At 40.0% G+C, this 22,465-nt stretch overlaps 1 protein-coding gene across 11 annotated transcripts in view; it reads left to right on the forward strand.

Moving 5' to 3' along the window:
• LOC116237891 (leucine zipper protein 2-like) overlaps window positions 1-22,465 on the forward strand; it is a 169,964-nt gene that overhangs the window by 75,686 nt on the left and 71,813 nt on the right. For all 11 annotated transcript variants that reach the window (XM_090140241.1, XM_090140240.1, XM_090140243.1 and 8 more), the window contains 2 exons: window positions 20,266-20,383; window positions 21,830-21,900. In XM_090140241.1, the coding sequence (XP_089996367.1) occupies window positions 20,266-20,383; window positions 21,830-21,900 (189 nt within the window). The remainder of the gene's footprint in view (window positions 1-20,265; window positions 20,384-21,829; window positions 21,901-22,465) is intronic.

The raw sequence follows: 22,465 nt of genomic DNA on the forward strand, positions 1-22,465 counted from the left end.
AAATCTAGCATCTCGTGATCACTATGCCCCAGACGGCCTCCAACCCTTACATCCTCCACAAGACCTTCTTTGTTAACAAACAGCAGGTCTAGTATTTTGCTTCACACACACACAGGTGGAATCCCTGCCACCCTCCTGCAGGCTCAGGCACTCCCTGCAGCCAGAGACCTGAACAGCCAGATTTCTGGGAAGGCCCTCCATCTGGGTCACCATGGTCTTCTTGGAATAAGCCCACTGTCTGGTGGAGACCATTTTTAGGCTTGCAGTCTCAAAGACCGCTGAGAGGAAAGCCAGTCTCCTGGGCAAGGAGGGACAATACTTGCAGTCCTCACCACTTAACCCACCTCCCACACCCACAGCTGTAGCACTGTACAAGCTGTGCTCACTCACTGAACCTCCCTGTTCTCAGTGGGCAGCAACAACAGTTACTCACTTGGAATGCCCTAGGAGCTAGCTTCCACCCTCCTGGAAGCTATTTAAAGCTTATAATCAGGTGCAAATGTCAAGGGAGGGTGATGACACGTTTGTAGGGTGTTAAAATCCTGCTGCTAATGTGCCAGCTGATTCAGGAGCCTGCCCACAAGCTGCCAGCTCCCTAGCACGAGTGCAGTGCTGTTGCTGGCTTCAAAACAATCTTAAAAAGAGCTTTTTTGTTGGGCTTTTTGACTCCAGATCCCTTGCCCAGTGCAGTCTTACCAGTTCTGAAGCAAATGGAGCTCTTGGACATAGTAAGTATAGCAGTAATATTAAGAAATGCCTTAAAAATAGCTTAGCTGTCTGAGTTTAGGGGGTGTGAACATGAGGCCAACAATTGTCTGAAAAGCAGAGAGTCCCTATTTAGTACCTCAACTGTAACCTCCAGAACCATAGAGGGGTTTCAGGGAGTGTCTCCACACAATGCCCTGTGCCTCAAGTCCTTCTCATTACCTTGTTTCCTTGTCTGGAAACATTAAACTTTATATTTTTCTCATTGCGTTTTGCTATTTGTGTGATTGCTTATTTTGTCTATATGGGCTGTGCTCTCAGACAGCATGGCATCTTCAGGGCAAAAGGGAGTAATTAATGGTGGCTAGGCTAAAAAAACAGTGTGTATTTCTGTATAAACTTTGATATAAGTGAAAATCCATTTCAAAATGACATTTTATTTCAGGAAACTTTGCTCTTCAGAAATATTTGTATGTGTAGCCTCCAGAATGAAATGCAAGGTGAATATGAAGCAGTGCATGTTTCAGCAAAACTGGAAGTGCTACAGGGTTTCTGCAAAAAGCCAAGGATGGTCTCAGGCAATATGAAATAAATTCACAGGATGAAAATGTTCAGCAAGATCAAAACAGTGCAGACACGGAGCCATTTCTCTTACATGCAGATCTGTTGTCCCATTCAGAGGGCACTATTACTTCCTCTTTATTCTTGAATTTACTCTGGCCTATTCAGCTTGCTTGCAAGCCATGAGACAAAAAACTAAAATTCTGAAGCCAGGATGCACAGAAAAAATTGTATTTTTCCAAGATTGAAAACTCTTAACTTCTGAGTAAACTTGCTCTTTTGCGTTGACAGCCATGGGAAACAATGACGTGAAAAATGAATGCTTGGGAACCAGAATGCAAAATAATTCTAAATGATAAATAGGAATCCAGTTCAATTCTGAGCCCACCAGTTGCATGACTAGAATTTGCATGAAGTGTGGAGAGGACGCTGGGAGCTTGCAATCTCTCCTTTGTTCTCTTCAGAATTTAGAATACATGCTTGGTATCCCTTATTCCTAATGCTCTTTAGATACTAACTGTGTAGCTGAAGCCCGTGGGTCATCAGAGTTTGGTGGTTAAAATGTTTTTTTGCCTGAGTTATATACTGAATGAAAAAGTGGTACAATTAGTCACCCATACCAGCTGTTTGTTTTTTTCCACACCACTGGGTTTTCTCAAAGAGTCAGGTTTCTAGAAGAGCTCAGAGCTATCTGTCTGTTCAGTAGTGCTCAGTATCCAGCAGCTACAGTCACAGAGGAAGAAAGCTGGTGAGTACTGAAAACTGAAAGAAACCCTAAATAACCGATGCTGAGAGTCATGTTGTGGTTGGTAGGAAGGAGTGCTTCCTCCTGTGGTTGGCTCACAGGCTGAATTACTAAGGCAAAAGCATTGATTATATTACTTTTCTTATTCTGCTCCTGAAAATGATGTGTTTAATTTTTTTCAAAATCGTAGAATCATTAAGATTGGAAAAGACCTCTAAGATCATCAAGTCTAACAAACCACCTACCACCAGTATAGACCACTAAGACTTGTCTCTAAGTACTACATCTACCCTTTCCTTGAACATCTCCAGGGACAGTAACTCTGTCACCTCTCTGGGCAGCCTGTTTCAATATCTGACCACTCTTTCCGAGTGATCAATATCCAATGTGGGAGATCAATATCCAATTTGAACCTCCTGTGATGCATCTTCAAGCCATTCCCTCTCATCCTATCTCTGTTACCTGGGAGAAGAGGCTGACCCCCACCTCGCCATGACCTCTTTTCAGGGAGTTGTAGAGAGTAGTGAGGTCTCCCCTGAACCTCCTTGTCTCTAGACTGAACCATCCCATTGTCCTCAGCTGCTCTGTATAAGAGCCATGTTCTAAAATGACTTGCTTGTAAATCCTGAGCTGAAGTTTGACTGTAAACAGTTGTTTTTCTGATCTCAAAAACACCCCAAGCAACTGCAAAAACATCTTATAGTATATATCATGCACTGATGAGAACATGTCCTTTTATTACCAAGTCAATGCTATAAACAGAGGATAATGGCTGGAAAAACTACGTGACTTTTTGACTGTATCTGCTGTGCACATAGCATGCACAAGAGGGGAAAGCAGAGAAAGTAGAAGGTTTGGTACCATCTATTTTTCACCTTTCATTTTACAACAGCCTGTGCTGTGACTCAGAGCGCTCTGCGCAGAGATATATCAGTTAGAGTAGTTTGATAGGGTATGCTTCTACACTTCAAAGAATCACAGAATGGCCAGGGTTGGAAGGGACCTCAAGGATCATGAAGCTCCAAACCCCCTGCCACATGCAGGGCCACCAACCTCCCCATTTAATACCAGCCCAGGCTGCCCATCCAATCTGGCCTTGAACACCTCCAGGGACGGGGCACCACAACCTCTCTGGGCAGCCTGTTCCAGTACCTCACCACTCTGTAAAGAATTTCCCCCTGACGTCCAACCTAAATTTCCCCTCCCTCAACTTAAAACCATTTCCCCTCATCCTGCAGTTATCTACCCTTTCAAAGAGTTGATTCCCCTCCCCTAAAGGCTCCCTTTAGGTACTGAAAGGCTGCAATGAGGTCACCCCACAGCCTTCTTTTCTCCAGGCTGAACAAGCCCAGCTCCCTCAGCCCGCCTTCATAGGGGAGGTGCTCCAGTCCCCTGATCATCTTCGTGGCCCTTCACTGGACCCTCTCCAACAGCTCCCTGTCCTTTTCGTACTGGGGGGCTCCACACTTGGATGCAGTACTCCAGATGGGGCCCCACAAGAGCAGAATAGAGGGGAACAATCACCTCCCTGTCCCTGCTGGCCATCCCTCTTTTGATGGTGCCCAGGATCCCATTTGCCTTCCGAGCCGCAAGGGCACACTGCTGGCTCATATTAAGTTTTTCATCTATTAAGACCCCCAGGTCCTTCTCCACAGGGCTGCTCTCAAGGACCGCTCCTTCCAGTCTGTAGGGATGCCTGGGATTCCTCCGGCCCAAGTGCAAAACTCTGCACTTTGCCATGTTGAACCTCATCAGGTTCACCCGGGCCCACCTTTCTAGCCTCTCGAGGTCCCTCTGAATGGCATCCCTTCCTTCAGCCGTGTTGACCGCACCACTCAGCTTGGTGTCGTCAGCAAACTTGCTGAGGGTGCACTGGATTCCATCATCGATGTCGTAGATAAAGATGTTAAAAGCACTGATCCCAAGACAAACCCCTGGGGGACGCTGCTCGTTACCAGCCTTCACCTGGACATGGAGCCATTGATGACCACCCTCTGTCTGCAGCCTTTCAACCAGTTTCTTATCCATCGAGTGGTCCACCCATCAAATCCACATCCCTCCAATTTGAAGATAAGGATGTGGTCGGGGACCACGTCGAAGGCCTTGCTCAAGTCCAGGTAAATGACATCGGTCGCCTTTCCCTTGTCCACCGATGCCGTCACTCCATCATAAAAGGCCACCAGATTGGTCAAGCATGACCTTCCTCTGGTGAAGCCGTGCTGGCTGTCTCGGATCACACGCCCTTTCCTCATGTGATCAAGCATGTCATCCAGGAGGATCTGTTCCATGATCTTCCCAGGCACAGAGGTGAGACTCACCGGCCTGTAGTTCCCCAGGTCCTCCTTGCTCCCTTTCTTGTGAATGGCAGTGATGTGACCCTTCCTCCAGTCATCCGGGACCACACCAGACAGCCACGAATTCTCAAATATGATGGAGAGCGGCTCGGCAACCACCTCAGCCAGCTCCTTCAGAACCCTGGGATGCACGCCATCCGGCCCCATAGGCTTGTACACATTCAGTCTCATGAGGCGGTCTCAGACCTGCTCTGTCCTCACAGTGGGGGGGGATTTACCACCCCGGTCCCCACCCAGAGGTTTAGGGATGCAGGGCTCAGGGATGTGAGAAGTACTGGAATCCTGGCCGCATTAGTGGGCAGCAGGTCCAGCAACACTTCACTTCTGGTCGGTCTGTCCAATACCTGGTCCAGAAAGTTATCATCAACACTCCTGGACCTCTTGCAGCTTGCCGTGTGGTCTTTCGAAGAGATATCCGGATGGTTGAAGTCCCCCATTAGGGCACTTAATGATAATAGCTTTACCTTAGTAATATTATTTTTGTCTTAGTTGTCCAAACGTTGGTGGGAGCAAGGGTAGGATGAAGTGCAATTTCTGCTAAATACTGAGTAAACTCTAAGCTTTGGCTTCTCCATTTGTCTTCTCCAAATGACACCCAGAAATGATACAGTAGCTTTTCATTCTCTCTGGTCTGTTTCATTAGCTCTGAATCTTCTCTATGAATAAAGTTGCTTTACGTCTACAGGGACACATAGGTCACGTTGCTCTCCAGTACCATGCTCTGTATTCTCAGCACCCAGGGCTGTATCCCTCTCTGCATAGCTGGGTACCATGCCATCTGTGATGGGAGCATCGTGATGGGCTTTTGCATAGGGGTCAGAATTGATACTGGTAAAAAGGCTTGGACAATCCCATTCCAGAGCAATACAGTCCGACTGCTGTTTCTTTCATAAAGTCATTGATAATTATGATGTATATTTACATTTGGGGCTCTTTACAGAAACTATTATATAAATATTAAAGCAGGGGGAAGTTCTGAGTTTGAAAGGTGCTCCATTTTCTGTATTTTTATTTACATTTAACACAAACCATTCAAACTTGAGACTTTGCCAAAAACTGCATGAAAGAGTAATTATTTAGTGTAAGGGGATGAAAACAGGTCAAACCTTTCTTCATTTTTTTTCATTTAGCTCTAAAACATCAATATCCATGTTGTTCATCCAGTAGGTTTAAAGAATCTGCATACTCAGCAGAATATTCTCATTTTAACATTGCCATAATAATCTAACTGAACTGATTGAACTAAAGTGTCACAAAATGCTTGAATCTGTATAAAAATTCCACTTGAGTGTTTTTGCTGAAAATGAAAGGCTTTTTTTCAGGTGAGATCAACACTTAACATGTGTGGCTGCCTTGCTTGGATACCTTTGGCATCTGAGGTTTTTTTCTTTTTTTTTTTTTTCTTGTAGGCACAATTCTCCCGTTACAATATTTAGCTGCTGACCCAGAACTATCACATCTGGAATGGTTCAGAGCAGTAGTATGGGTGTCCTGTTTTTCACTCTGTTGATTTTGCTATTATGCTTCACCTGCTGTTTTCTGGAGGAGACAGCAGCTCTTGTTTCAATTTTAAATAAATCAGAGGAAACTGTCCATCGTCAGCTGTATGCTTTGTGCCCTGCATGAATTCGTTTTATATGAAAAGGAAAAAAAAGGTGTACGAGGGAACGGTCTGATTGGGTTGGAAAATGGTCAGTGACTCAGACTCAGTGACTGCCTTATCTCAAAAACGATCTTTTTCTTGTTCTATATTTTTAGCTTTTTTCTTCTAAATCCTTTAAAACAACTTGGGTCTATGGTAGGTGATATTGAAATGTAGCAAAAACTACTCCAGAGGTCATACATAAGGTAGATAAGGCATGTGTTGGAAGAAAGATAATTCTGCCATGTTTGGTCAAGCAGTATTTTTCTCTGTTCTGAGATAAAGCAGTAATTATGAAATCCTCAGATAAGAAATGACGGTACAAATCTCATCTACAGGATAGATGGTTGTAATAATATTCTTTTATACTATGCGGTGTTAAATGTTGAAAAGAGTAACGGTAACTATAGAAAAAGAACCAGTACTTCAGGAAAAGAGGTTTTTGTCTTGTATGTTGCAATGGGGAGAAAAATCTCTGTGCAATGAATTACTTGGAAAACTTGGATCTTTGGTTTTATGCTGAGTGGTTTTGTGTGTGATTTATTTTCATTCTTTTCTGCTCATTAAAATGAAAGAACTCAAAACCAAATGGATATGGAATGGACTTCCTTGCATCTGTGGCTAATGGTCTTTGTATATGACAGTATTGGCTGAAGCTCTTGGGATTTGTAAGCTGAAAGTACATATAGCTGCAGGCTGATTAAAAGAGTGGCTGAAATCTTGCACGTGTGCATAGTGTATTAGCGTGTCACATCAGTAATTGATTGCATTAGTACCTCTGAAATCATAGCATGTACAACTTGACATAAATCTGACATTGCTAGATGCAGAGCCAGACCTTGCATTACAGAAATTCAGAGCTGTAGACATGAATTTGGGTATTTTTATGATAAAATCAATGGGCAGCTTGCTGTAGGTCTTTATGCTGCATTAGTATAACTATTCATGTAGTGTTCTAAGGCCAGTACCTCTCAGGAAGTGTATTTTGTGGTGCTTTTCCACTTATGTATTAAAATTCCTTGAGGACATACGAAGCCATTATAATCAGCTGCAAACACTCCACATACAGAAGATTTTCTCCTCCCTGATGCCATTACATTTTAAAAATGCTATTTAAGAGACTGAGGAGCATGCATCTACATGGGTGGAAGGTTGGACTAGATGACCTGAGTGGTCTTTTCCAACCCCAATGATTTAATGGACTGGGTGCAGCACTAGATGTCTGATTTGGAAATAATTACAGGGTTTAGGGTTTTTGTTTTATTTTGGTTTTGGTTTTTTTTCTGCTGCTTGATGGGTTTGAATAGCAAGGGTGACATTTGCAAAGAGCAGCGTGCTTTCCTTAGGCTGTTTGCCAAAGAGGGTCTAAGAAAAAGAGTCAAATCAGACCTCTGTCAAGGTAATCTTGAAGTATTTAGTAATGCTTTTGTCTAGGAAGCAAGCAAAGTCAGTTAAAATATGCTAAAATCTTCTGACTGCTATGAAGTCGGTGATCCGCTTTAAGTAGGCGAAAGTGTGGTGCAATAGTGTAAGTTATCTGAAGAATAATGTAATAGTTATTGTAGCCATATCATGAAGGAGGATTATTGTTCAAATGATATGGAATTCTTCAAAAATATTGGTTTAAAACAGTGTGTGTATTACAGCTGATAACTGCAGGCAGTTATATGAATATAGTTGGCTTATATCTGCAGTAACATAAACCACTGATGGAAAATCACTTCTAAATGACCCAAACCTGACATTTCTTTATAGCTTTGCTTCTGTCAAGTGTTTCAGGAAGATTAACATGTCCTTTATTAACTAGAGTCATCTTCAAAGGGAAAAGAGCCAAAGATTTTTCAGCTTTCTCTGCAAAATTGCTTTCCTCCTCTAGGTCAGAAAATAGCCTGTTTCTGTCCAGATTTCAAGAAATAATCTAACAATCTAAACTTTTCTGTTATTTATGTATTTACTTACTTCCTCAAGTATTCAATTGCTTTCTATGTCAGTATTTTTATTTGTTATACTGTGGTTATATCCTGGTTCCTCTGCTTGCCTTCTTTTTAATACAAGTGAAAATCAGGTGTAAATCTCCTCATGTCAATAAGATCCATCTGCATTGTGCAAGAAACTGATTTTCTGCTGCATTAGTAATAAAGCTCTAAAGTGCTCTAAGCCTCTCGTCTTTTCTGTGAAAGTTTATATGTGGTACAAAAATGCATAGAAATGCAATGAATTCCAGTCTTATTAGTGAGGAATTACCGAAGGAAGTTAATGTTTATTACATTATTTCCAAGCTGGCTGAACTAAATATTTTTTACTTTGAATAAATATGGTTGCTTCTTGTAGTACAGGAAATGCACTTATAAAATATTGGCAATATTTTCTGAAATTTACTTGGATATAATTAACCAATGTCTCGTTATAAGCACCTTATAGTTGCTGACCTGTCTTCCTCTTAGTGAGCAAAAAATCATTCCTGCATAGTCAGCTTAAAGGGCTGAAATAGGGCACCATCTCATTTTAGTCAGTGTTCAAAAGTTGGGCTATGTGCATCTTTTAGTACCACATCTGACAACTGCCAAATTGTGATTGCTTCCTCGGAGGGTCCTGAACACTTGAATAGGAGCTATGAATCTTGAGTGTTTGCATTTCCTGCCCCCAGCTCGCGTGCGCTGCTGTGTCTTGTGGTAGTGTTTTCTATTTCAGGCTCTTTTTCCTCAGAAATCTAGGATATTCTTATCCAAAGTTGTCTGCCATTTCTAAGTAAGTCTTTCTCTGAATATTAATGTTATTTCACTGTGCATCATTTACATTTTGGGTTATCTTTCTAAAAAATAATTAAGATTTTTATGCAGGTATCACAGTCGCATTGGATATCTTGATTTGGAGAGTGGAAGAATTAAGTAGCACGCTTCAATTATTAGACAAGCAGGAAATGAAATCAGACAACAGCAAGTCAGCTACTCTTCAAAAAATAGCTCACTGTGTTAAAAGCTGCTGATCTCTTCTGTGTTTGCTGTGACTGTCACTAAGTTACCACTGTATTGATGCTGATAATGAAAGTTATGTATGCATAACCTTCATTGTTTTAAATGAATGTTCAGGAAATGTTAATTGTTCATTGTTTTAATTTCCAATTAGTAGAATAATCATAGAATCATAGAACTGTATGGGTTAGAAGGGAGCTTTAAGATCACCAGGTTCCAACCCCCTGCTGTAGGCAGGGACACCTCCCTCTAGACCAGGCTGCTCACAGCCCCGTCCAGCCTGGCTTTGAATGCTTCCAGGAAGGGGGCATCCACAGCCTCTATGGGCATTTTGTTCCAGTGTCTCACCACCCTCACAACGAAGAATTTCTTCCTAATATCTCATCTAAATCTACCCATATCTAGTCTAAATCTACCCAGTATATATACTCAGCATGTAACTGTACCCTGAATAAATAAAAGCTGATAAATAGTAAAGCAATTAATGAAGCACAAGTGACACCTTATATTCTTCTCTAAATCTCCATCTGAAAGGCCCAGATATTTCTGCACCCTTATTAACACAAGAGATTGCCATCTTGTTACCATGCATGTGAGATGAGGAGATGATCCAAGACAGCCGAAGAGCTGTTGTCAGTGGCTCTGTGTCCAGGTGGAGGCCAGTTAAGAGCAGTGTCCCCTAGGTGTCCATGTTGACCAGTGCTCTTCAACGTCTTTATCATCCATATTAACAGTGGAATTGGTTGCACCTTCAACAAGTTTGCTGATGACATGCAGCTGTGTGGTGAAATTGACACAATAGGAGGAAGGAATGCCATTCAGAGCGACTTGGACACACGAGAATCTAATGAGGATATACAAGGCCGAATGCAAGGTGTTGCCCTGGGGTTGTGACAATCATCCCAGGTGAGTACAGAGAGCACTGAGAGCAGCCCTGCAGAGAATGACTTGGGGGTCCTAGTGGACAAGAAGCTGGACCTGAGCCAGCAGCATGCAATTGCAGCCAAGGAAAACAACTTCATCTTGGGCTGCATCAGCAGAGTGGTGGCAGCAGGGAGAGGGAGGGGTTTGTCTCCCTCTACTATGTCCTGGTGAGCCTTAACTGGAGTACCGTGTCCCCCACTACAGGAAGGATGTGGAGCTGTCAGAGCAGTTCCAGTGGAGAGCTTATTTAGCTTGGAGAAGGTCATGGCAAGACCTCATTGCTGCCTTCCAGTACTTGAAGGAAGATGACCAGGGGACTGGAGCACCTCCCCTATGAGGACAGGCTGAGGGACCTGGGCTTGTTCAGCCTGGAGAAAAGAAGGCTGCGGGGTGACCTCATTGCAGCATTTCAGTACCTAAAGGGAGCCTACAGAGGGGAGGGGAACCAACTCTTTGAAAGGGTAGATAACTGCAGGACGAGGGGAAATGGTTTTAAGTTAAGGGAGGGGAAATTTAGGTTGGACGTCAGGGGGAAATTCTGTACAGAGAGAGTGGTGAGGTACTGGAACAGGCTGCCCAGAGAGGTTGTGGATGCCCCATCCCTGTAAGTGTTCAAGGCCAGATTGGATGGGGCCCTGGGCAGCCTGGTCTAGCATTAAATGGGGAGTTTGCTGGCCCTACATGTGGCAGGGGGGTTGGAGATTCATGGTCCTTGAGGTCCCTTCCAACCCTGGCCATTCTGTGATTCTATGAAGGAAGCTTACAAGCAGGAGGGGGACAGACTTTTTACATGGTTTGATAGCGACTGGACAAGGGGGGAATGACTTTAAACTAAAAGAGACGAGATTTAGGTTAGATGTTAGGAATAAACTGTTTACTCAGAGGGTGGTGAGGCCCTGACACCCTGACAAAAGCCAGGATGGGTGCCCCATCCTTGGAGGTTCTCAAGCCAGGCTGGATGGGATCCTAGTGAGTCTGATCTACTGGTTGGCAGCCCTTTTGTTGGCAGGGAATTGGAACTAGGTGATCTTTAAGGTCTCCTCCAACCGAAGCTATTCTATGATAAGTGGAGATTCCAGAGTCTCTGCTGAATATCCAGGTTTTCCTGATTCAGACTTCTATTCAAGCAAAAAACCAAAAAAAAAAAAAAAAAAAAAAACCCCAAAAAAACCCCGACAACAACTCACAACCCAAAAAGCCCTGGTGCTGTGGTACCTTTGAGAGCTGTAGAAATGAAAAGGCAACTTCAAGGTCAAGCTTTCAGTTCTATTTCTGATTCAATTTATTTACTTCACCTGAAGAGAGCTCATGAGATGTAAGACGTTTAACTTCTAACATGATTCTTGAAAGAGGTGATACATTCAGACTTGTACAAAAACATTCAATATAAAGGGCAAGTGTCAAAAAGCTGTTATGCTATATAATGAAATCATGTTTAAAAGGAAAATGTTGAGTTCAAATATAAGGTCCTTGTTCAGTTAAATGTTTAAATGGTGAATATTCTTGAAATCAATAGACTTTTCAGTCAAGGTGCCTTTTTGGAAACTCTTCTTAATTTCCACGATGAAACTAAAATGTAAGAAATGATGCTCAAAAATGTGGGCAAAATGTGTAAGCAGTTCAAGTTTTTTCCATTCAGTACATGCAATTCTTTCATATTTTGCATGTGTTTTTTTCTCTTGCATTATAGAAACTTCTTTTGTATAGGGGAAGATCAATAATGATAGGATCATAGAATTGTTTGAGTTGGAAGGGACCTTAGAAAGTCATCTGGTTCATCTAGTATTAGAACAAGGGGGAATGGCTTTAAATTAAAATAAAATTTAAAAAAGGAGTGGGGGGTGAAATTTAGGATAAAATTCATTACTCAGAGAGTGGTGAGGCCCTGATACGGGCTGCCCAAAAAGTTGTAGAGGAGATGCCCAGGGTCAGACTGGACGTGGGCCTGGGCAGCCTGATCTGATGCGGGCTGTATTTTGGCTGGGTGTGTTTTTAGATATAAATATATAGACACGTACATACAAAGGATTTCACTTTCTGCCACGTACTGTCACTTTCTTGGCTTCATGTGAAGAGGCATGCCAGTTGAAAGGAACAATTGGTGTGAAAATGCAGATGTTGTTTTCTGATTTTGTTTGAACTGTTCACTGGGAAGAGAGTGAAGGATGGATGATGAGGAAGTCAATGCAGCAGTTCTTGCTGTTAGCACAAATCATGGGGAGAGATAAGTTAACTGCAACTTTCACCCTGGAAGTAATAAACCCTTTCTCCTATCTAGTAATACCAATAAATAATTCAGTATGATTAAAATCCTTTCATATTTGCTTTAGTTACACATCTGGTGTAAATACAGCAAGGCAAAATACATCGCTTTGAAAAAGAATGGGCTTGTCCTTGGTAAGTGATCTTGTATTGTAGTTCCCCTTGAGAAAACCATTCTCCAGTTCAGGTAGAGGAGAAATCAATAAGCTGCTAAAATTGCTGCTGGGATAGATAGGCTGCACTGATTTTCTAACCTTCTTGGCAAGTGTAGCAACAAATAGAAGTGCCTCCTTTACAGCTTCCTGAAAGACTGACTACTGTTCACGCTGATTGTGGGAATTTGTACTTAATCTCTGCTAAAGCTTGGATTGTTTCTCGCTGTCAGAGCACTCTTCAGTACTCCATCCAGGTGCAGTGGGAAAGATGTGTCAATCCAAGTGCTTGCACTGGGGAGATACGATTTTCCTCAGGCCTCTCTCAGAGTTATTTGAGGATATTATTGAACCGGAGTGCATTTTCACCCCCAGCTTTTTCCTAATGTAGATAAGCCTGTGCTGGACAGGAGCACAGATTTAGGAGAGAGGAAAATATGCGCAGGCTAACTGGACAATATATTTCCATGACCTTTATTTTTCTTAAATGGGAAATTAGGAGGATTTTGAACTTGTGCCTGGAGTTGTTGAAATTGTAATTCCTTAATAGCTTTTGACTTGAACTCTTTACTTTTTTTTATTATATTATTTTTATGTGGGGGGAAAACCATCTGGATGAAATTGGACACGTCAGTTGTTTCAGAAAATTCAGTTCCAGTAGTATCTGTAGACTGGAAGTTGGACAGTGTGTTTGTGGCAGTATGCTGAAAACCTGGGAAATCTCTCTGGTAGAAGTATAAATTTGCATCATTTCACCTCTGTTGTAGTAGTACCAGAGCCTATTCATTCCATATTTTTTTTCCATGGTTGTTTTTGAGTTCATATGAATGAAGTCACAAAGACAATACAACACCTCCCACCTTCCTCCCTTTTTTTTTTTTTTTTTTTGTGGAAGTCACATTAAAATTATGATTAAGGAGAACTCCATGAATTCATATCTGGCTGAGTTCTGACTGAGCAAAAATAGGCTGATAGATTGAAAGAATCTCGTCTTTTTGGGAGGGGAGAAATGATGCCCACTATACAGATCCAACGTCCTTAGTTTGCACGTATGGTAAATTTCAGGCACGTTCATGTGCCATTCTCTGAAACAAAATTTGACCTCACAAAGTGCACTGACAAAGAAGTTTGCTTCGTGGTATTTGCTTCCACTGATCCTGAAAATCTTTGCAATGGAAATGTCATTCAAAGCACATAGGTAATGAGAGGAGAAATGTGCATGTTCACAGCTGTTCTGTGACAATTAGAAACTCTGAGCAGGTTCATTTCATATAGCTCTTGATGTAGCTGAAGAAATGCTTACATCACTGGGAGCCTGATAAAAATAAGAACTTTAAGATGAGGGCAAGAGGTACATTTTGTACCATCTACAAAATGTCCTAGCTGCTGGCTACTGATGGAGCCATATGTTGAGGGAAGAGTTAGTATTTGAAAATATGAGAACAGGAAGGTCTTTACGAAGTGAGATGGGCATTTGCTTTCAGTGTGTGCTTTATACATGTGTGTGTATGTATACATGTATTTATGTATATACATATATATATGTATAGATATATATCTATATATATATATTAGAATATATATAATATATAGAGAGAGAATATATATAGAATATAATATATATATATTCAAAGCACATATAATATATATATTTTATATATTATATATATGTAAATACACATATATACATATATGTATACATATATATATGCATACAATACATATATGTACACATATGTACTATATCTACATATAGATATTATTTAAGCTGTAGTTTAGAAATCCAAAAGAATTTTCTCAGCAGGAAACACAGATTTGTATGGAACTTGCAAAGAACTCATGAAGAAAATTTGTGAAATATACGGTTCTTTGGCACTTGATTTGTATTCCATAACTGGTGAGTTTAGCTGTTCACCCTCTCTTTCCTTTTCTGGTGTACTTCTCATGATTCAAAAGATTAGAGTCAGAACTGTCAGGAACATTTATATTTGCACTTAATAATGCTTTACATTATAATTTATCTTGTGACCTTTGAAAACCTCTCAGATAGCTGTAGTTCCCTTAGTCTCACTAAAAAGTCGAGGAAGGGAAAAGTTGTAAAGGTGGTGATAGCACTTCTAGTGTTTCCAAAGTCACTTAACGATGAAGCTGCCATGGACTCACCATCCAGCTGTCAGTATGGTGTATCCATGCTAGTTCTTCAGGTACTCATTCCTTGTCATAGGAGCATCACGAACTTGCTTTGGACAAGAATTGAGTGCATGTAGCAAGCAATTGGAATTTAGTGCAGTGAGCCTCGGTATAGGCTGCTGGGTGTGTACGCTTGGATTGTGATACTTCTCCTGTTGCAGCCTCTCCCATGCTCAGTCCTCTTTAGTGTCTTGTTTCCTAGCGTTCCTTTTCATATTGTGACACTCTGTTCACTAAGGATTTTTATGATAATGAAAATCTAATTCACTCCAGATTTTGGATCGTTCAGAAGGTGATGTGCTGTGGAAAATCCATGGTGAAAACAAAAATAGAGTCTATGAAATGCTTTATGCACCAAACAAGTAAAAATGGTAAAAATACTAATGGAAGGAAGGGAGAAAAATGCCTGCATGTTTTGTCATAGACATCCAAGTGGTTTCTGAGAAATGTAGCATGTTTGAGTGATTCTGTTGCAGAAAAATGCACGTTATAGCAGCAACACCAAGGTCAGCAGTTCTCAGCAGAATAAAAACCTCCTGTTAAACACAGCTTTATGAGAAAATGGTTTCTACACAAAACAGGACTTTCTGGATTTTGAAGAAAGTGCGTGATCCTGTGTTTTGTACAAGCAGACAGGATAGTAGTGTTTTCAGATGATCTGTTTTCACAGTGGACTGAACAAAGTTAGAGATGGCTTGGTACTTTAAAGACAAATTTAATGTGAAATTGTTCAAAGTTGCCTTTCTGGCAGAAAATGAACTATGCAATTGCTTCTGTCTATTCTGTTTAAAGTTCTGTTGCCACTGTAACAGGTTGAAGAGCATGTGCAGAGACAGATCTGCTGATGGAATTGCTGAGCAGGTGACCTACTCATTATAAGGAGATAAACAACAAAACAACAAGGCTTACTACAGCCAGACTACCCCTGGGTCCGCAGGTAGTTTTGAAAAGTTTGCTGTGAATCCAAAAGAGATTCTGGGTTGCCCTGGATAAGGGTAAGACTGGAAGTCTTGGGAGACTAGAGATGCAGTACTGTAAGAGCCAACTGAAATAAGAAATTTTCTACCAATATCTGGGAACCAAGATAAGAAGTTTGATATACTTCCATTCTGATGTAGCTTTCCTAACAATCTATGTACAGAAGTTGCTTTTATGTGATGTATCGTCTCTTTTGGACAGATGTGTGTGTGCTATGCTAGCACTCGTAGCCAGTAAGTAGAGAACTTAACATAGTGCACAGACAGAAACGTTAACCTGACTTTGTCAGAGTTGTTGGAAAAAAGTGTTTATGGTTATCTGCTAAGCCTACTGCATGTACTGTGTATTTGAGGATAGTAACACTGAGGTCACAGTCAAAAGTTTTAGATCTGCAGTAGAAAACAAAGGCAGATGCAATGTTGTGGATATAAATGATGAGGAATGTCAGAACTGAAAAATAGCAGTGTTACCTATCAGAAAGAGAGAGATTTTAGTGTGAATGTATTTCCTACTGAAGACCAAATCCTATTGAACTGATGTGAAAGGCAAACTTTTCATGCAGAGGACAAGTCTATATTTATGCAGTCTGTATTTGAATAGTTGTGAAGAATTTAATAGCTTTCAGAAGGTTTATGTGCCTGCTCCTTATTACATTTGTATGAACTCAGTGAGGATTTATTACTCTAGGTAAAGTTATTTTAGTGTGGAATCACAACATTTTGTGCTGTCCTTCCTCATGATGTTAACTCTCTTTTCGTGACCTGTGCAGTTTAAAGTAGATAAATGAAAGTTGTTGGGTTTTTTTTCCCCTGGGTCGTCATTCTCAATATCAAGTTAAACACATCAACTTGCTGTTCCGTTCCTCAGGGCCTTGTTTCTAAGCCAACTACAAGTTTTCAGAAGTCTCTTTTTGCTCCTTTTGTGGGAACTGGCAGTTGTGTGCTTTCTCTGGTGGGTCATTGATTCTACAGAGCCAAGTGTCTGCCAAAGAGAAGCCAGATTGGTTTTGTTTTACTTAGAGTGCGTGCACTAACAAGTCAGAGGAAGTGGATGAAAAGGGCCTGATACTCTTGCTGATAGTTGTGGAGAAACCCAATAAAAAGCATCAGGGCAACCATTTTGTGGGCTATTGCACTTAAAATACATAGGATGCTTAAGAATTCATGTAAGTATTGACTAAGGGATTTTTTCTTTGCATGGTTAATAAACCACATACTTGTGTGTGATTCTCAGTAGGTAGAAGAGGAACATTCCAATCAAATATTTTGTACACAAACTATGGAAGGTCAGGTAAATAAAAATGTTCCTTGGCTCCCCCTAAATCCCAATTTTTTCATGTTCCTTTTACTATAATGTATTTTCTCCAGCCTGAAACACAGTGGTTAGATAATGCCTGAATACAAAACATAGTATGAAAATGCCATTTGAGCGTGCAAAGTAGTTATATCTGGCAAACTGTATTTCAGCAAGGGCTTATTTGCTGTTCAGCGTAAAGCCTATCTGACTTTTTCCCACATGACAACTAATTCAGAATTGACTGAAATCAGATAAATGTAGTTGAAGCTGAGGTTAGATGATATTATATTATATTCATACTGTATTATGTGTATTCCCTATTATGTGTTTTATTTAGATAACCAGATCATTGTTTCTTGGTTGTTAGTAACTTCCCTCCCCCTGAACTTCACGATCAAAAATGCTCATATTTATAAAGAGAAAAGGCAATGATGTGATGCTCTGCTGTCGTGAGTGATTTCTATCTCAAGTTCACTCATTTTAGAGATTCTTTTCTTCAACTTTCAGTTACACTGATACAGAATTGGGATGAATCTTTTTCTCACTTTTGTTTCTCAGGAAACAAAACCAGTTTTCCTTTGTCCTACCATTGCACGTGTTATTCAGGGGAAAGTCTTAATCTTTATTTTGAAGACTAAAAGCTGAACTTCTGATATTTGAAGAAACAGTAGTCAGAGGTGTAGTGATGGAGAGATGGTGTTGATAGACATTTCTCCTTCTTACACCGAAATTTATAATCTGAAATGTTGAAATGTTTCCTGTAATCTGTTTTCTCTAGTGTTTGCATTCTAGTTCCAGATGGATTTGCTGAAAATGACACTTCATTTTGCTGAATGGACTAACTGATGTAACCTAATATTCAGATAATAGATTTAAAACATGTATAATTACAGAGTGGGCTACCTAGGAATGAATTTATGTTTATTTTGCCTACTTGTAATTATATTGCAAAACAAGTAGGTAACATTGATGGTTTGGGGGGATTGGAAGATTTCAGACAGTCACTGGGGCTTTGCGCTGCTTATGGCATAAAATAGTGTTGCACATTATCCCAGAGTCAACTTCTGTCCGCATTATCCCATACTACCAAATTGCCATTAAAATTTCTTATAAGTAAATCTTTCAGTTCAGAGCTTATATTTTAGTTGCAAGAATCTATTCTCTGTTCACACTCTGATAACTTGTCAACATCTAAACATGTCCTTATTTTCCTCCTAAAATTGTTTCGCTTACTTTCTCTCCTATGGTGAGGGATGATACCATGCTTCTTAAAGAGCCTTGTGTTTCATTCAGTTACCTAAATATAGATAAGATGTCCCTTCCATTCACATCTGATTTTAGAGAGATCATGCTGATTATCTCTTGTTGATGTATCTAGTCTGATTTCTTTACATCTTTTACCATTTATTCCTTTAATAATCATCTTGTTAGTCAGATTTATAGGATTTTGTTGATAGTCACCAGAAAAATAGTTCTATTTGTTTTTATACAGTTTACAATATAATTGTTTTCATATATTTAAAAAAATAGTACTTACATACTTAGGGGATAGTAAAATGGGCCCTTCAGGAGCCTGTAAACTCCAACTATAAAGGAATTATTTCGGGGGGAGAGGGTTAGGGGGCAGTTCTTTGCAGGTCTTTAATTATGATTATTTAAGACAGTATTACCACTTGCACAGATTTTTTAATGCAAGGTTTTACTTTAAGCAAAAGCATGACAGTTCAATGGCAAAAGGTCAATGCATGCATTGTGCTGCTTAAGGCGGAATGGAAGTGGTGACCTTACTGAAACTACCTTATTACCCCTTAGCAGGAGGAAATTCCTGCTTGACCTCTGTTCGTTATCAAATTAAAACGAGGGTATTCTCTGAAACTCATTAAGCGACTTCTGTATAATGTTGTCTGAGGCACTGAGATGAGATAGCTTTCTGATCATTATTTTGCCTACTTGTTAAAAAATCAGATAGCTGGGGCAGTCACAAAAACTGTCAGTGTTTCTACATAAAACTTAATGCTGGAGATTTTACTTTTATTGCATGCAACTAGAATGCTAGTATTTATCAAGTGTTCTTGCAGTAGCTAGGTTTAATTCATATAGCAGTATATTCTGTCATTAGCTTGAGAAAACATATGAACTAAATCGTGGGGTATAAATGCTGCATTGTGGATTGAAGGGTTCACATTCTTGGTGTATGGATTTTCTTGTAAATCCATAATTGGACCGTGACCTGTACTGGATCGTTTACTTCTGATGTGTTATTACTTAGGTGACTTATAACCAAGTCCTGATTATTACCTCCTTATATAGATTCCCTGTGTGTTCATAAAGTCATTCTCAGAGGTTCCCCAGCAAGACCTGTGGTTTTTCCTTTTTTAGATGAGGGTAATATAACTGGTAAGAAATCCATCACCCAGAGATGTGGTGGATGCCCCATCCCTGGAGACTACCAAGGCAAGGTGGATCAGGCTCTGGGCAACCTAGTTGTGGATGTCCCTCTTCATTGCAGGGAATTGGACTGGATGACCTTTAAAGGTCACATCCAACTCTAAGGATTCAGTAATTCTATCTGATCATAAAATAGCACCCATGTGTTGCAGGCTTGAATTTTGTTATTCCCTTGATAAAAAGAGTTACTGTGAGGACAGTAAAAACAAAACAAAAAAAAAGGTTTATACTGCACTTGTAGGGGGAATGGATGCTCCAGCTTGCTGATAAGTCTTCCTCAAGGCAGTGATTTTACCTGAAAATATATGCTATTTTAGAATTAACTGAGATGCTTGGGTTTTTTTGCTTGAAATAGTATATGAGAGTTGGGTCTGTATTTCACTGAACCAAAAATAGAGTGTAGGATTGATGTCATTTGGGATTTCTACAGAAACATTATAAAATACACTTGCAATCTAAGTAGGAATTACTGTTTTTAGAAATGATAGGAAAAAAACTTTCTCCCTTATAAATTAATTTGCATTTGATTCCTCTAAGCATATTCTCAGCTCTATTCTGTACTGCAGTGAGGATTAACTGGGGGGAAATATTTAAATGAAATAAATCTTGCAAAGTTCAAACAGCTCTGAATTGTCCTTGCCCAAAATTACCAGGTGTCAAAAAACTTCATACCAAGTTTTACTTGGCTTCGATGGCAGTCCCGCCTTTCAGAACAGGAGAGATCTCACTATATTCCATCACACATGTTAAAGACATCTGCTCAATCTCCTGCTTGCCACAGACGATACACCAGTGTTTCAGTCCGATTTGTATACTCAGATGCAGCACATCACTTAGGCATTCAAAGCATCTCTTGACCTGTATTACGAGAAAACAAGGAGTTGTGTATGTGGACAGAGAGATCTTTCCACATTCCAGTCTGGAACCTACAGATACTGTATAGTTCTAATTAATTCAATCTGGGCAATCTAATACTGTTTTGAAGTGCACTGAAGAATGTTTTGAGAGGATCTCATGCTTTTGTTTTCTCTGTTAGACAGGGCTATGAAGAACTGGAGAGACAGCTGAAGGAAGTCTTTAAGGAAAGGAGCAATATTCTTCGTCAACTGTCGAAGACTTCTAAAGAACTCGAGGGAATTAAAGTAAATCTCCAGGTTAGGTTATGTGAGATTTCTGGGACTAGAATTACTTACTTTGTGTTTTTCATACTAATGTTTATCTACTGCTAATAAATAAAAATGTCATTGTTATTGTTGATTTTAGAGCGTGCATTGTTTACCTTGCATAGAGAGTAAAAGGGATGGTCTCAAGGAAAACATAATCTAAATGAATTGGATGATTAAAAAAAAAAACAAAACAAACCAAAACAAAAAAGAAAGCAAGTGTGCAAACAAAATGTAGCAGAACAAAAGAAGAAACAGAAAAGAATAAATAATCTTAATTGAGTCCCCGCACATTTAACCTGGCAGCTACTATGATAGGATTTCATTTGCTGTTGCAGGCCACATCTTTGCTGATGAGTTGCACCTACGAAGCCTAGTGCAGCTGCTAACTTTACTTTGCAGACGTGCAGTCTACACCAACTGACTGGATTTACTGCAGTGGATTACAAGTTTAACTGACAGACTGTGTTAGAAGAGCTGGCAGCTAGGCATCCAGGGCTGATGAACGCTTCTGCATTAACTAAGGAGGTTTTCTGGGTATCGTGGGCAGGCTGAAAGATTGATAGTCAGATTAACTCTGCGGTCGTATCAGTTCCGTAGAGTGAAAAGTAGAGATCTTGCTCTGGATCCTGTACTGAAATCACCAGATGAGCATGCCTGTCTGCCTGAGACTGTTTGTCAGTCTAGCGATGGCTCATTTTTGGTTGAGGTTTTTGGTATTGCACACCATTTTAAAGGATGGTATTCACCTGCCATTGCATATGTACCCTTATGTTGATGTAAGCTAGGTAGGAAAAATATGAGTGGCACCCTTATATCTTTGCACAGGAGAATAAAGACACTGTGTGCTAATACTGTATTGTAGTATATTGTTGTGCTATATTTTCCTATATTCCAGACTTCTCTCCTTGAAATTAATGCGTATGGTGCCCTACAGAACATTGTCTCCATCCACCCAACTCCACCTTCAGCACCACCAGTAGTTTCCCACTGCATTTTTTTTTTTTAACATATCTTCTTTTTGCTAAGGTAATTCAGAAGGTGATTTTTTTTATGCAGCAATTTGAAGGTAGTACTCAGGAAAAGCATATTGTGAGGTATTTCACATTCAACGCTGCAGAGATCCAAAGATACAAAAGGAGTTCTCTGGAATTCTGTACACACACTGATCTCTGTCATGCCTCCTTAATGCTTTCAGTCATTTGTTTGTTTCTTAATCTATTTTACACAGTCAGATGCAATGTAGTGCTTGCTGCAAAATGATGTGTATAGTTAGCTTGCTGAATTACGGTAAAAGCATAGTCAGGGTGTTCCTCTTTTTCTCACCATTGGCAATTCACTGGGAGCATTTTTACAAGACGGATCCCAATCAGTGATTTTACAAATGAGCAGAATTCAAGATCTCTTTGGTAATTGATTTTTTTCCTTTGTTATCAGTCTTTGAAAAATGATGAAGCATCAGCCAGAAGTGATGTGCAGAAACTTCTTGAACTGGGCCAAAAGCAAAGGTAAGAATATACTTTCTCCCTTTCACTTTTCAGACTGAAAGCAACAATATTGGAAAACATCATCCTTCCTTTTGCCTTGAATTATAAACACTTACATAGCCTGGAGTCTACTGATCCTAATAGTAACAGTGAAATAAAGGCAAGGAATGGTATGTTGTGAGACGTTTTTGAAACATATGAGACATATGAGCTGATACTGGACATCAGTTGGGGAAAAATCTATTAAGAAAAAGGATTTTTTTATGCAGCAATTTGAAGGCAGTACTCAGGAAAATCATATTGTGAGGTATTTCACATTCAACGCTGCAGAGATCCAAAGATACAAAAGGAGTTCTCTGGAATTCTGTACACACATTTTTCTGTACACATATTTCTCCCAAACATTTAAATATGAAACTTACTATTCCTTAGTAATGTCATTATTCAACACTCTCTGACCTATTATTTTTTGTTATTCTAGTTCAGACTGGTAAATCATGACATTAATACAACTTGAATCACAAGTAGACATTACTACTATAGGAATCACTTTGTCTGAAACAGCGTTATGTAATGAATGCATCTA

Source organism: Phasianus colchicus, chromosome 5 (assembly GCF_987193195.1).
Source record: "Phasianus colchicus chromosome 5, bPhaCol1.hap1.1, whole genome shotgun sequence".
In the NCBI taxonomy this organism is placed as follows: Eukaryota; Metazoa; Chordata; class Aves; order Galliformes; family Phasianidae; genus Phasianus; species Phasianus colchicus.